Here is a 15,687-nt window from a genome sequence, read left to right on the forward strand (position 1 = left end):
AACTAACAAATAAACATTTGAATGTTCAAATGAATACTCAAAACTATTTTAGAGATACACAAGGTGAAATTGACAGTATCTATTCTCCAATATTGAATTTTCGTGGTTCTCTTCATACTTTAGGTGCTGGAATAGGCGGAGTCTTTATCTTTGCCATGGTTTATGCATCTAATGCCTCAACTGCTATTGTCATAGCAACCATAGCAATTACAGTATCAAACTTTAGCGCAAGTGGTCCAGGAGCAAACTTGGTTGAGCTTGCACCAAAGTATTCAAGTGTATTAATGGGTATTTCTAACTTTGCTTGTAATATCACTGGTTTCATTTCACCAGAAGTGGTTGGAAGTCTTACAGAGCACGGGGTAAGAATAAATGAGCTTTTATAACATTTCAATTAAATCCAATAGCATATTAAACATGCAATTAGCCATTAGTAAAAGTATAAAAATAACTTACAATTTCTTGTAGAATATTCATCATCAATGGGCAATTGTATTCTATATCACGGCTGCCATCGAGGTTTTTGGAATGCTCTTGTATCTTGTATTTGGTTCGTCAGAAAAACAACCATGGGCTAATAATTGAGTCGTTCACTCACTTTCTAAAGTCTCTGTGGCCTCCCAGAGCATTTTTATGTTTTATAATTCATCGTTCTTTTATTTTTAATCACTATAACATTCAATATTTAGAAAATAGTTATTAAATTTTTGTTGCAGTACAGTTGTTTTTCTTTGCACGCACAGTCGCACACCACGTGCACCGCAGTGCAGCAGCAGTCCAGTATCCACTGACTTGGATATGATGTTTTAGTCACGTGATCGGTAATTTTGGGACATTCATTCATACTGACCATACACTTCTTGTACTCATTTCACCCATTTGCAATCTTCAAAACAGAGACTTAAAAATTTGTAAACAGAGACAGTAATAAAATCAATGAATGACTTAAGTCATTCGACTTAATTTGTCAAAAAAAACAGGTGTATGTCTTGTCAGCAACACTAGGTACATGTCATTGATATCAATGATTAATCCAGGTGCCTTGATCAAATTTACTAAATCATAAAAGCCATTCACTCATGCTATTCAAGTCAGTTAAAATGACTGCAAATGTTGGTCAGTAAAGATCTTACAAGCTAAGCCCAAGCATGGCACACATGCAAAATGACGGATATAATGTCAATGACAACCATAAAGGTAAAGAATTGTCAACTTTTATTTTACTATGGAATATTTGCTATAAATGTTGATATTTTTTAAGTATTTTATACAACACAAACAAGCCACTATGTCTGTCTTAAGAGGTCAGGCATAAATCTGTTCCACAACAACTTATGCTATGTTGCCTAAACTTACCTCTGTATCAAATGATGTATTATTTTATGTTAAGTTCTGATGTCCACCAAGCAATTCAGGAGGAAAAGATCAAGAAAAGTCATACCAACTGTACCTGAAAAATGGAAGGAAGAATTTGACAAATTAGCACTGGTGAACTATAACCATTTATTTAAAAACGGAGGATTTCACGAAACTACAAGTTGTCTTTGTGTTGTGTTTAGAAACCAAGGTCAATCCAAATCAAATTGCTAAATCCACACATCACGTGTCCAGTTTGCCAAGGATATTTAGTTGATGCTACAACAATAACTGAATGTCTACATTCAAGTTAGTATTTTGTCACATATTTCACAAACTGCTAGTCCAACACTTATGTTGCCATCATTGGTTAGAGGGTGATTATGGCACAATTTTCACACTTGGCTATGTTTTAAGTTTGTAGAAGTTGTATTGTGAAGCATTTTGAGAGAGTTCGTTGCAACTACAAATGTCCACTATGCCACGAGCTTGTGCATAAAACAAATCCTTGGTATAATCTTAAGTAAGGAGAACCATTTAATTTTCATTTAAGTACCAGAGGTGGGCAAAATTTGATCCTATGCTTTTCAACTTCCAGAACCGATTGTGTTCTTCAGGACATAGTTAATAAACTGGTACCTGATTTTGCAGAAGGTTAATGTTTTTTCCTCAATTTGTTGACATTGATTTTCAATTTACATGCATACCACTTAAAAAGATCAATATATTATTTTATTCCTCTCAGCTGAAGAAAGACGGCGAATAGTTTTCTACAAAAGCAGGGGACTCGCCATCCCAGACAAAGGTTCAACAGTGTATTCTCATTCGTTTGTGTTGTTATATGTCTGATAATTCTAATGATCATAATCCTGATTACTATAGTGATAAAACCAGACATACAGAGACCTCAAATTAATCATACTACAGTTACAAAAGCAGAAAGTACCTACTCTCAATCACACTCACAACAAGTACAAGAAGCACAGAACCTATTGAAAATATACTAGAATACTACATTGAAGATGAGAATGATGATATTACCATGCAACTTGAAATGAAAAGGTTGGTGATCAATACCGAATTTCCTGCAGTTGAAAAATTTATTCATTGACACTTGATCATGATATATTGAAATCGATCATTATGTATATTTTTAGTGTTGATGAATTCACACTTGAAGATATAGAGGTAGAAGAGATTCAATATACAACAGTCCAATAAGACAGTTTAAGGCAAACTTCACTTTTGCACTTAAGTCATTCAAGGAAACATAAGCATCACATTTTTCACTTCATGTTGACAATAGAAAAAACTTGAATACAAATGGTTGCTTAATTTCACTCAAGTAGTTTAGGCAAAGAGCTTGTTTTGATATTATGCTGCCAATTCTAACATGCTATATGCATTGGTTTTATCGCAGCCATTGAAAAGAAAATTTGTCCGTTGCTCGAATCAGGTGACAATTGGATTACTTCAAGCATTCTTAGCAAAGAAATTGAATCTTGAAGCTGCAAATCAGGTACCAGTATACAACTGATTATGTTGATGTGAGTCAATCAAATATAGAGCTTTTACTTGTACTTTATTTTTAAGATTGGAATAATTTGTAATGATATGGAACTGGGATCAGATTTAACTTGGCAGTTTATAAAAGAAACAATTGCCGAGGAAGAGGTGAGTTTCCACCTTAAGAATTATCAATCTAATTATTCTGAGAAATCTTCAAAGTTTACTCTGCTTTTCACATGTATTTCGTTTTCAGGACAGCAGTAAACCATTGCTTTTGTATTATGGTCTCAGTGATATATACTGAGCATAAACTAGAGAGGAACAAGGAAAGTGTTAAGAAAAGTGATGTTCAGGCTGACTCTTATCATTTCCAAACTCAAGTAATGTTAACTAGATAAAAGAACAAGAACACTTTACTTAACATTGACCTGTAGGAAAACAGATGAATTAAATCTAAATCAGCATGATAGTATCTGTTGCTCTCGCGACTAAAGTAATTTATTCCTAGTCATTTTCCACTTATATAAACCAAAGAAAAGAACAAAGGAAAGTTAATTTTACATAACTCAAAGGTCTTACGTTCCTTCCACGTTGATTACCACAAGCGAAAGAACTTAAGTGTGCGCTTGAAAAGTTTTCATGCAAAGCTTCAACTTGGAACATCAACTCATTTAAACTCTTCGTTTCGCTGGTTTCATAACACATCCTTCGTTTATTGAGTGTATGTTATTAATGTTATGGAGGCTGTTTTAGTTTTCGCCTTGTTTTTTTTTCATGTTCAGGCTGTTCACTTGTTTGCGTGCTATCTTCTTTATGCGAGCCATCTTCTTTCTCCGAAGCCATCTTGGAAAACGATAGAAAGTTAAATGGAACAAGTGAAATACTTTAAATAAAGCACCGCACTAACTCGACTTTAAGAAAATACGTACCTTTTTATAAGCCATCTCAAATAATTTAAGTGACTTCTGTTGTAATTCGTTACATCGCTCTTTAATTTCTTCCGCAGTAGAATTTTCAGTGTTTGCCAACACCTCGCGTACTTTGGTAATTTCCTCCTCCACAGTGGCAACCTAAGCAATACCATATAAGGTATTAAGCAATGCCATATAAGGTATTAAGCAATACCACATAAGGTATTGTAATAGATTCGGAGATTAGTTAAAGTATTTGAACTGTGTCTCATATTGTTATTGTATTAATCGATGGTCTTTTGCAAAAAATACGTCAAAAACTAGCAGCTCGTAAATGAATTGTTTTGATTTAGATCACACCAAAGGTTCACGTTGAAGTGACACTAACCTCGTCTTGTGGCAACTGATCTTTGAACTCTTCAATTTTGGATTCTGTGTCATGTAAAATGCTTTCAGCATGGTTGACTGCTTCAGTTTTTTCCTAGTGAACGTGTAAAATACATTTTACAAAGGCTGAAGAGAAAACTCTATACAGAGACATTTAACATATGGTTAACGAGTAAACTGTGGCTATCCTTCAGTTCAACTACAACGTCAGTTCCTTTCGTTCTTACCTTTCTTTCTCTGTCACTTTCTGCATACATTTCATCTTGTTTAATCATATTTTCAATCTCATCTTTGTTCAAACCACCAGAAGATTGGATGACAACTGTACAAATAATCAAATAATGCAACAGTGACTCTCCAAACCGCTATAGCTGTTTAATAACTGATCACAAAACCAAAGAACATGCACAACAACTGGGGATGAGTGTACCATAGAAAATAAATTTAAACTAAGGAATGCTGTCAAACATATCAATTATATGCCTTTAACCCCTTGTTGTCCCTTTAGCAGATCTGCAACAATCACTAAACCAATTTAACTGTGATTTAAAAAAGATGTGGTCCATATTAATGTAGAAATTATAAGTATTTGTATAATAACAAAAAAATGAAGAGTGCAAAAATCAGTTAAACTATTAGTTTTCTTAAAGCCTGACTTTTTCGAAAAAGTAATTCAGTAGTAAACTCTGCTACGCTGACAAGATTTTCTTTGTCATTCAAACCGTTACCCATGACGTACTTACTCTGTTGTTCTTTTCCAGTTCCCTTATCACGAGCGGACACGTTGACAATGCCATTAGCATCAATGTCGAACGTGACGTCAATTTGTGGTATACCACGTGGTGCAGGTGGGATGCCAACCTAACGCAAACGATAAAGATTAGAAATATCAAATACATTGACGCTGTTCGACGAAAATAAGTAAGCATTCGTAATACTAACCAAAGAAAACTGTCCCAAAGTTTTATTATCTGAAGCCATTTCACGTTCACCTTGACAAACCTTAATTTCCACTTGCGTCTGACCATCAGTTGCGGTGGAGAACACCTGCAAAGGTATAAAAAGTACAATGCTTAAACTGGATCAAGTCAATGGCAATTGAGCTTCATAGATACAATGTGATGATTTCAATCACATCATACATATGCAGTGTGCAAGTGAAATTTGCTATGTTTGTTACAGTGGAGTAAATTACAAAGGAATCTTGCTGAATTTAATGGTAAAATACTGAACCTCACTCTTTTTCGTAGGAATAGTCGTGTTTCTCTCTATGAGCTTAGTAAAGACACCACCAAGCGTCTCAATGCCAAGGGATAAAGGTGTAACATCCAACAGAAGAACATCTTTCACATCATCAGCAAGAGCTCCACCTTGAATGGCCGCTCCTATAGCAACAGCTTCGTCCGGATTCACAGCCTTACTTGGCGAACGACCAAATATCTCCTTCACAAGTTCTTGCACCTAATTGATTCATCAACATTCCTTAGTTCTGCTATGGGATCCATTGAAATAAACCAGAGATACAAGGATTATAAAAGTTTCAAACAAAACACTGCTGTTTTGACAATAATAATTTAGATGAAGCTCAAACATCTATCAACCAAAATACCGGAATATAGCTGTGAGGTTAACCAAAAACATTGGTTCTTTTTTATGCATCAAAAACTTTCTACGCCAAAGAACCGATATTTTTGGTTATATTTTTCCCCTTAGACGTCCTCCAAACGTCCACTTTCCTTTAAGGTTTCAAAATATTTCAGTTCCTTCGTTCCATTCAAAACCACAAGAAAAGGGTCCAATTTGGGAATATTTCAAGAAAGAAAACAAGAAGCAGGTTTGCAGTGTGAGTTCTGTGACAGAATGAAATCAGCACAGTACATAGCAAAACCACAGATCGGTGAAAACACATAGAAAACAAGCACACGTTGACTTATGCTGAACTGGACAACTTTCTGGCGTCTACTCGTCTAATTCATAATTCAGTCAATGCAGCACTACACATGTATTGTTTTTTCTTTTTTTGAAAAAAAAGGAACGAAATTCAATAAACTGAAAACCAGATAAAATGCTGGAGCCACACAGCTCAACACCTGACCAAGTCAAAACAAAATATACAGATTAGGTCAAACTGATACCTTAGGCATCCTTGTCATACCACCAACCAACAACACTTCTCCAATATCTGACATTGTACACTCAGCGTCCTTCATACATTTTTTACAAGGTTCAACAGTTCTTTGAATCAAATCAGCTACAAGTGACTCGAATTTTGCTCTTGTTAATTTCATGTTCATGTGCTGGGGTCCTGACGCTCCAATAGTAATATAAGGTAGATTGATATCCGTCTATAAAGTATGAGAGAAGTGAAGTTACTTTTGCAATGTCTTTAAAATAAACTGTTAATGGATAAATTAATGACTAAACATGCAATCAATTGTTTTCTTGCAAGCAATAAAATCAATTATTGTGTAAACAAACTTGTATGGACGACGATAACTCAATCTTTGCTTTTTCAGCAGCTTCTCTTAATCTTTGAATTGCCATGTTGTCCTTCGTAAGATCAATTCCCGACTAAAAATGAGAGCATAATTTATTCGATTAGTTAACTTAAGTTATAAAAATCAAGGTTCCTTAAAATAATTGTACCATTTCATATTTCAATGTTAATATTGGGCAGATGAAATATTTCATACCTCTCTTTTGAATTCCTTTACAAGATACTGAAGAAGAGCATTATCAAAATCCTCACCACACAAGTAAGTATCACCATTTGTTGCTTTCACTTCAAATACACCCTTTTGGATTTCCAAGATGGACACATCAAATGTACCATTACTAAGATCATAAACAGCAAAGCTAAATAATAAAAGCACATGTCATTGATACATAATTTTAGAAACCAAAAAAGCAACACAATTAGCAATTTTAGTCATATATCATTTCATTCAACATACATTTTATCTTCTGCTCTATCCATTCCATAAGCAAGCGCTGCAGCTGTAGGCTCATTGATGACACGAAGGACATTCAAACCTGCAATCTGGCCTGCATCTTTTGTTGCCTTAAATAAATAATCCATGGTTATCATAGAAACAGCCATTAAGCCAGAAGACTTGAACTTTGACATGACTGAAACATGACGATTTCTTTGCTTTGAAAAATTTTATGTTACCTGTCTTTGAGAATCGTTAAAATAAGCAGGTACAGTGACAACTGCATTTTGTACACTTGTGTTCAAATAACTTTCAGCAGTTTCTTTCATTTTCATCAAAACAAATGCACCAATTTGACTTGGTGAGTACATTTTCCCTTGAACATCAAACCAAGCATCGTCATTTGGTGCCTTTACAATTTTAAACGGAAGGTTTTCCCTGCAAGAAATATATAAAAAGAAATTCAGTAACAACAAAAAATATCATTTTTCATGAAGTGTTTAACAACAAGCATATACATACAGATCTTTTTGAACTTGAGAATCATCAAACCGTCTTCCTATGTATCTTTTTGTTGCATAAAGGGTATTTCGAGAATTGGTCACTGCCTAAAAGTTTACAAATAAATCCATTACTTCGGCACTTTTCTTTGCAATAATTCTGCTGGCTTTATATCAACAAAGACAATCAATTAAATCAGGCATAAGTCATATAGATTAGGCTAATAAATGTTGCCTATATAAAGACAGCATCAGTTACAAATCAGAGTCTGTATAAGAACCAATATTGGCTTTTTTATACCTGTCGTTTTGCAGATTCCCCAACAAGCACCTCTTCATCTGATGAAAATGCTACCAATGATGGAGTCGTCCTTGCTCCCTCAGCATTTTCAATCACCTTAGGTGTTTTGCCTTCCATAACAGCAACACATGACTTTTTTGTCCCGAGATCAATGCCACAAACTGCTCCACGTACATCAGAACTTAAAGTAGAAGAAATTTTGAACCAATGAAAAACTAGTTGGACTTTTTACAGAGTGGAAAAAATTAATTGCTCATTGTACTTTTAACAGCCTCGTTAGCACATTTATAAAGTAATTTAAACATCAAAATTAATGAATTGTATTGATAAAGAGGAAATACAATGGTAAGCTAGTTGTTTTGGTGTTCAACCTTTCAATTTAATATAATTAGTTGCTATGTTAGCTCATTCAGTTTAATTTTCTCCAAAACAACTAACTGAAGCAATTTTTTGTAACCATATAATGGAGCACAAACTCCTTTTCAAAAAATTTCAGCTGCAATGGTAAGTTAGTTGTTTTGGTGTTAAGACCATTCAACATTTCAATTTATTATAATTAATTGGTAGTTTTTTAATAAACTTTTTACTTACACATAAGATCTGGCTGGTGCATTATGAGTGGAGATTGTTTGACTCAAAGTACTTCTATTAATCTAAACAAAACAAAAAAATCTCAGTCATCAGCGATGATGTTGAGGCCATACTCACACAGAACACGTGCATCAAACGCCCATCAAGCCATATTTCAGAATCTATGCCATTTTCCAGCAAATTTTTTCTTACCCTCGAAAACGAACGTTTGATATTTGCACACCGCAAAGAACTAAGAGCGCTGTTTGCTGAAAATCTCGATAAACCCATTGCAAAAGACATGATATCACGCTGTAAAAATAACCACAGTAGACTTCGGCAATTTTGGTTCTGATGCAATGAGAATTTATGATAGGATATGAACTTGCGTAAGCAGTATCACAAACTCGGCCCAGTTTCCCCATTTGCAACGACTTCGCGTTTTATGCAGTGGTTTTATGGCCCACTTGAAAAACGTATATTCTCCAGTTTCACCGTTGTATTAAGAAGCAGAAAGGCAGACATATGTGTTTGTCTTAGTGAAAAATGGATAAATCTATTGCCGTAATACGAACGTGAAAACTCTACTAAGTAGTATGTAGGTACTAAGTGATGACATGTTTATCACAAATCGATTGTAGTCACGCTCGCCCCAGGGTGACGTTACAGCTATGAAGTAATTCAATGCAGTACATACTTTACAAACACAGCAAAAGCATAACTGTTACAGTCCTTGTAGACAAGATTAAGCATTAAAATTGCATGCATGGGCATTTGACAAAAATGTGTCATTGAAGTAGATGGATAGATGAAGTGTAAAACATTGATACACCATCCCAAATGAAGGGAAGCGAGTAACGATATAAGATCTCTGAGGCAACTCGAATTTTTAAACTTTCTCTAAAACTATTTTTAAGCACAAGACACGCCTTTATGAATCTTTTTTTTGTTTTTTATAGCGGATAGCAATGTCATGGATATTATTCGCTTGACTAAACCAACCTTGAAAAACCTATGTGGCAATTTTTATATATACAACGAAGAAAATATTTAGTAAATATCGTACGTTTATCGCAAGACACTTTATCAACTTTTACAGAGGGAGCAAGAACTTTATATATGGGCCACTGTTTTATTGTGATCTTGATAGGGACAAAACAACAGCTCTTATGTCTAACAGGGGTAACTTTGATGCGACATTGAAACTCTCCACTTCGGCGCTGGAGAACGTATCTTGGTTGATTAATAATGCATATGAGTCCGAAAAACATCTGAATCATGGAAAGATTGACAACGTATTGTATACGGACGTCTCTACCAAGGGATGGGGCGCAAGTATTAACAAACAGTCCACCGGAGGTGAATGGTCAATCGACGAAAAAGACTCGCACATTAATTGTCTGGAACTCAAAGCAATGCTGTTTGGGCTACAATCTCTCTGTAGAGATCTAGTCCAAACCCACATTAAAGTAATGACTGACAATACCACTGCCCTTGCATGTATTAACCAATTGGGGGGCTGCCACTCTCACCCTTGCAATAAAATTGCAAGGAAAATATGGGCGTGGTGCAGAATCATGGACATATGGCTAACTGTCAGCTATATCTCTGGGAAACTTAAAGTGGTGGCTGACAAAGCTTCCAGAACATTTGATGACTCCAAAGAATGGAAGCTTGATGCTGAATTATTTCTTGAAATAACAGCATATTTTGGGACCCCAGAAGTTGACATGTTTGACATGTTTAGTGTTATATCACAAGTCTTACAAAAAGTAGAAATGGCCCAGGCACGGACAATTCTCTTTGTGCCCACCCATCATAATACTGCCTCCCTGCATATCGTTCATATGCACATTTAGGCGCTTCATGTGGCCACTATCTTTGAAATATGACCAATGTGCGCATGCGTAGTACCTCGTGTAATCTCTGCTCTGTAGATGCTAATAGAATCCCAATTGAACTTCAACTTCAGATAAGTCTCGTTCAATTTCCTAATTTTAAGCAAAAAAAACTAATCGTTTTAAGAGCACTTCTTGTTTACCTGAAAGATAAATTAGTCGATAGCTTTTACACCTTAAAGATCGATAACTGTATTGCACTAGACAAATCACAGTAAGGTTCTACCAGCAAGCGTTTGAAAAATCCCTTCGACAGCTTTCCCGCTTCAAGTTGACTCGGATTTACCTCTTAATACGTTATTTTGAAAACGCTTTAATTATAGATAACTTTCAAGTTTAAGCTTTGTTTTTCATATCAATTTTAATGAAAAGACGTTTAATAATTAATTTGAGGTAGCTACTGTGTGCGCAATGAACTATATATAAGGAATTCAAAAAATTTCTAAACAAAATATACATTTGCGATCGGCCACGACTTCAATTGCAAAAGTTGTGATTATTTTTGTAAATCATTCTGTTGAGTGTTGTTGTTCTGATGTTAAATTAAAAACTAAGAGCTTCGTTGTCTTTAGAAACTTAACTATAATTGGATATATTTAAGGATATATTACAACTGAAGAACTTGTAAAGATTTTAAGTTAAAATTTAAACATTATTCATCAAATGCCTTAAAAATGTTCGAAGGTTTTTGTAACTTATTACCATCAACACATTTTGACATTCTCAAACATATAAATGTCTATGAATGTATAAAAAAGAAACAGTGCAAAACATAATTCTATGAAAATTTAATGTTAGATAACATTGAGCTTACAATTTCAAACTTCTTAAAAAATCAACGTCTACTTGTAGATTTATGACTACGATTACGAAAGTAAAAAACGCACGAAAGATGATGACGATGCCTTTGATGATGTATTACTAACCATAGACAAAAATCGTGAAAATAAGCACCACTGCTGCCACGTATCTATATTCGTCAATTAGATGAATAAAGAAACAAATTCTAGTAGCAATAAAACGATAAACAACATACCTGATTGTTGTTTCAATACGTTATACACCAGTATGAGTTCGTATTGCTAGCATATGACAAAAAACGAATGAAAATAACAAGAGCAATTGAAGGTTGCTTCGCCCATACAAATTGTTTTGTAAACCACACGTCATACATGATTGGCTAATTTGTATGCAGTGGTATGCCACGTTTGTCAGGTCACGCTGTGCGTTAACGTTAATCTTCAAACATTATTAATCTGACGCCCTCCACAAATGTTCAAATATTTTTGTAACTTATCCTATCAACACATTTTGAAATTCTTAAACATATAATTGTCTATGAATGTATAAAAAAGAAACAGTGCAAAACATAATTCTATGAAAATTTAATGTTAGATAACATTGAGCCTACAATTTCGGACTTCCTAAAAAATCAACGTCTACTTGTAGATTTATGACTACGATTACATAAGTAAAAAACGCACGAAAGATGATGACGATGCCCTTGATGATGTATTACTAATCATAGACAAAAATCGCTAATAATAAGCATCACTGCTGCCACGTATCTATATTTGTCAACTAGAAGAATAAAGAAACAAATTCTACTAGCAATAAAACGATAAACAACATACCTACTTGTTTGTAAATGTAGATCGTCCAGGTTGGTATAGTCCTGAGAAGGACTGTTTTTGTTGTTGTTGACTGACGTTTCGACAACCTTAGCGGTAGTTATCTTCAGAGTCAAATGAGGAGTAAACGTCAGGTTAGCTTACTTCATTGTATTGCGTGTACAGGAAATGTTAGGGGGGTCAATTGTGTATTGTCATTGTGCATTAGTGTGAAGTGTAATGTTTAAGTAAAGATATGAAAATTTAACGAAAAGACATAAACAACATAGCATTGCATGCATAATTAGTAGATATGACTCATGTCAGATTAAGTGATCTTCTGAACTTGTTATTGTAATATCGTTGTTGGCAGATACTTAACTTGTTATTTGTTCCATAATAAAATCATAATATTTCACGTAAAATCCGAATGTTATTGCCGAATCATGAATAATTTAACAGGTTATGGGCCCAGGAGCGTTTGAGTTTCTGTTGATGATAGCAAATAAGGAAAGTATATGAGATATCGCGATTTTATGAGAATATAACTTACATAAGTGCGAAATATTGAATATGGCGACTTTGTGAAATGACGAAGCATTTACACGGATCAAAAAGTTCAATAGCCAGAACTTTCACCTTTGGAAGTTTAAGATGCAGATGATACTTGAAGAGAAGGATCTCTGGAAACTAGTTATCGGCGAAGAACCTAATGGTGAAGGAACTACTGATACTCAACGTCGACAATATCAAAGGCGGGAAAGAAAGGCATTTGCAACAATATGTTTGTCTCTCGGCGATAAACAGCTATCTCTCGTTCGATCAGCGCGTACTGCAAAAGATGCTTGGGCGAAATTAGAAAATCATTATGAAGTCAAATCTTTGGCCAATAAGTTATTTTTACGAAAGAAATATTTCACTACAAGTATGGGTCCTGATGATTCCATTACCAAACATCTTAACAAGATGAAGGATATTGCAAGTCAATTAGAAGCATTGGGTGCGTCTGTTTCTGAGGAAGATCAAGTGGCGACACTCCTTTGTAGTTTACCCGATTCGTACAGTGGCTTAATAACAGCATTGGAATCTAGAGCAGATGACTTATCATTAGAATTCGTTACTGCTAGACTTCTTCATGAAGAACAGGAACGTAAAGAATCCAACGAAAGTAAGGATATTGGTGAGAAAGCACTGCTATGTCAAAAGTCCAAAAACGACAAAGTAAAGAATACCAAATTCAAAAGAAAAGGTAATTGCCATAACTGTGGGTTACCTGGACATTGGGCTAGAGAATGTCGCAAGCCCAAACAGAATCAGCAAAGTGACAATAGAAATAAAAGGGAAGAAGCATCATACGGAGCCACAGTTCAGAATTCATCATTGTTTCCAGATAGCAAAGAATCTGCATGGTACATTGATTCAGGTGCATCATCTCATATGTCATATAATACGAACATCATGATTGATTTCATCCCATTCAAATTTCCTAAAAAGGCAAAGCTAGGAGATGAAAGAATAGTTCAAGCACTGGGAAAAGGAAATGTACACATTGAGATTAAGTCTAAGAAGTATGAACCAAGAAGATTGGTTGACGTTCTATATGTTCCAGATTTAGGAAAAAATCTCTTCTCACTTAGTACTACGGTAAAACGAGGATACTCAGTTGAATTTAATCAACATACTTGCTTGATACTTGATCAAAATGGAACTATATCTGGATCAGGAAGAATGATGAATAACCTGTATGTTCTTGATGTTAAAGAACAGGATGATTCGAAGCATGCGAATGTTTCCACAAGTGATACTAGCGAAGAAATACGGCATCAACGGTATGGCCATCTAAGCCTGAAGAATTTACGTCTACTTCGAGATCAAAAATTGGTTAAAGGTCTTAATTTTCAATCAGATGATCACTTTGAAGTTTGTGAAGGATGTGCACAAGAAAAGCAGATACGAGCAACCTTTCCTCGAGAACCTGCAACGCGTGCTAAAGATGTACTTGATCTTGTCCATAGCGATGTTTGTGGACCGATGGAAGAAACAAGTCTTGGTTGAAATAAATATTTCATAACATTTATTGATGATAAATCAAGGTACACAACGGTCTACTTTATGAAGAGTAAGGACGAAGCTTTTGAGAAATTTAAAGAGTTTGAAGCAATGTTGACCATTCTCACTAACAAGAAAATTAAAGTACTTCGATCAGACAACGGTGGTGAGTGCACTTGTTAGATGTTTGAAAAATATCTAAGGGATATGGGAATTCAGCATCAGTTTAGTGTTCCAAGAACACCACAGCAGAACGGAGTTTCTGAAAGAATGAACAGAACCATTCAAGAAGCTGCACGATCTATGCTGAACAACGCAAAACTACCAAAGAAATTCTGGGCTGAAGCAGTTCATACTGCAGTCATCTTAAGAAATCGAAGTCCTACTGTATCCGTGAACGGAGTTACACCTTACGAATGTTTCCATTCTAAGAAACCTGATGTTTCGCATCTGAGAATTTTTGGTTGCACAGCTTACATGCACGTTCCTAAGGAAACCAAAGAAGAAATGGGACTCCAAAACCAAGAAATGCACATTTGTTGGGTACAGCCTCACAAGTAAAGGTTATCGACTCTACGACACTTCAACTGGTAAAACTCACATATCAAGAGACGTGTTATTTGAAGAAAGCTCATTTAATCGACGAAAGAAATCTACCATAGTCAAAAGTGGATATATTAAAGATACCGTGACCGTAAAACTGAATGATGAACTATTAGAAGACAATGAAGAGCTTGAAGTCAGTGAAGAAATGGAAGATAGTTCCAACAACAGTATGATAGATGAACAACAACAACCACGACGATCAGCACGAATACACAAATCTCCTGATAGACATGGTGTGGTGATCATAGGTAATTGGTGGCAGAACAATGTCGCTAGCATTGATGATGAATCTATCCGTCACGATGAACCACTCAATATTAATGAAGCTTTTGATAGTCCAGATAAGGCGAAATGGAAGCAAGCAATGGACAGTGAATATTCTTCCCACACGAAGAAAAATACTTGGAAATAGGTTGACTTACTTGAAGGTCTTAAAGCTATAGATTCTCGACGGATATTCAAAGTAAAGTACAAAGCAGACGGCTCAATTGAGCGGCATAAAGCTCGGTTAGTTGCCAAAGGAGACTTACAAGGATATGGCTTGGATTATGAAGAAACATTTTCTCCAGTAGCGAAATATAGATCAATTCGCTCTCTCTTGGCAATTGCTAATCAGTTAGATTTGGACGTACACCAAAGGATGTGTCAACGGTGAACTTAAAGAGGAAATATATATGAAGCAACCTGAAGGATATGAGAAAAAGGGAGAAGAACAGAAGGTCTGTAAATTAAACAAAAGCATAGACGGCTTGAAGCGATCTTCGAGATGCTGGTTCGATACCATTGATCAGTTCTTAAAGAAATCCGGTTACGTTCAATCCAACTCTGATCCATGCCTGTACATTAAACGAAAGGGAGATAATATCATGCTTTCAGCGTTATACAGGGTGACCCAAAAAGATACGTACCCATGAAAATTTCAATTATGGCTTCAATTTAAAAGCTATTTATTTTCAAACACATCATTCAGTTTATGGAAGACTATTCAGTTTCTGTCAATTTTTAGTCAATTTATGGCTTTCCAAGATGTGTTCCAAATGTCCACCGTTTCGTTGCA

General features: G+C 35.2%; 2 protein-coding genes and 1 pseudogene across 2 annotated transcripts in view; 2 read left to right on the forward strand and 1 right to left on the reverse strand.

Annotated features, from left to right (window-relative positions):
* Window positions 1–718, forward strand: part of LOC124444239 (vesicular glutamate transporter 1-like) — a 33,525-nt gene extending 32,807 nt beyond the window's left edge. Inside the window, exons 11-12 of the mRNA XM_046994827.1 lie at window positions 124–362; window positions 469–718. Coding sequence (XP_046850783.1) covers window positions 124–362; window positions 469–585 — 356 coding nt within the window. The 3' untranslated portion in view covers window positions 586–718. The remainder of the gene's footprint in view (window positions 1–123; window positions 363–468) is intronic.
* An 85-nt stretch (window positions 719–803) lies between these two features.
* On the forward strand, window positions 804–3,337 carry LOC124443507 (polycomb group RING finger protein 3-like). The gene is made up of 10 exons (XM_046993960.1): window positions 804–1,197; window positions 1,391–1,488; window positions 1,560–1,665; window positions 1,774–1,879; window positions 1,955–2,010; window positions 2,102–2,161; window positions 2,239–2,361; window positions 2,459–2,544; window positions 2,777–2,875; window positions 2,950–3,337. Exons 1-10 carry the CDS (start codon window positions 1,149–1,151, stop codon window positions 3,127–3,129), a joined length of 963 nt encoding a protein of 320 aa, XP_046849916.1. The 5' UTR covers window positions 804–1,148; the 3' UTR covers window positions 3,130–3,337.
* Window positions 3,338–3,341: 4 nt separating this feature from the next.
* Window positions 3,342–12,008, reverse strand: LOC124444236 (annotated as a pseudogene).
* Between the last annotated feature and the right edge of the window lie 3,679 nt (window positions 12,009–15,687).

Source organism: Xenia sp. Carnegie-2017, unplaced genomic scaffold, assembly GCF_021976095.1.
Source record: "Xenia sp. Carnegie-2017 unplaced genomic scaffold, XeniaSp_v1 HiC_scaffold_21, whole genome shotgun sequence".
In the NCBI taxonomy this organism is placed as follows: Eukaryota; Metazoa; Cnidaria; class Anthozoa; order Malacalcyonacea; family Xeniidae; genus Xenia; species Xenia sp. Carnegie-2017.

Bases quoted from the DNA above. Each gene is read 5' to 3' on its own strand.
- LOC124443507 (XM_046993960.1), top strand. From the start codon at position 1,149: ATGGCACACATGCAAAATGACGGATATAATGTCAATGACAACCATAAA. The intron at 1,666-1,773 runs GTTAGTATTTTG...CTATGTTTTAAG, and splicing joins AACTGAATGTCTACATTCAA to TTTGTAGAAGTTGTATTGTG. The intron at 1,880-1,954 runs GTAAGGAGAACC...TTCAACTTCCAG, and splicing joins AATCCTTGGTATAATCTTAA to AACCGATTGTGTTCTTCAGG.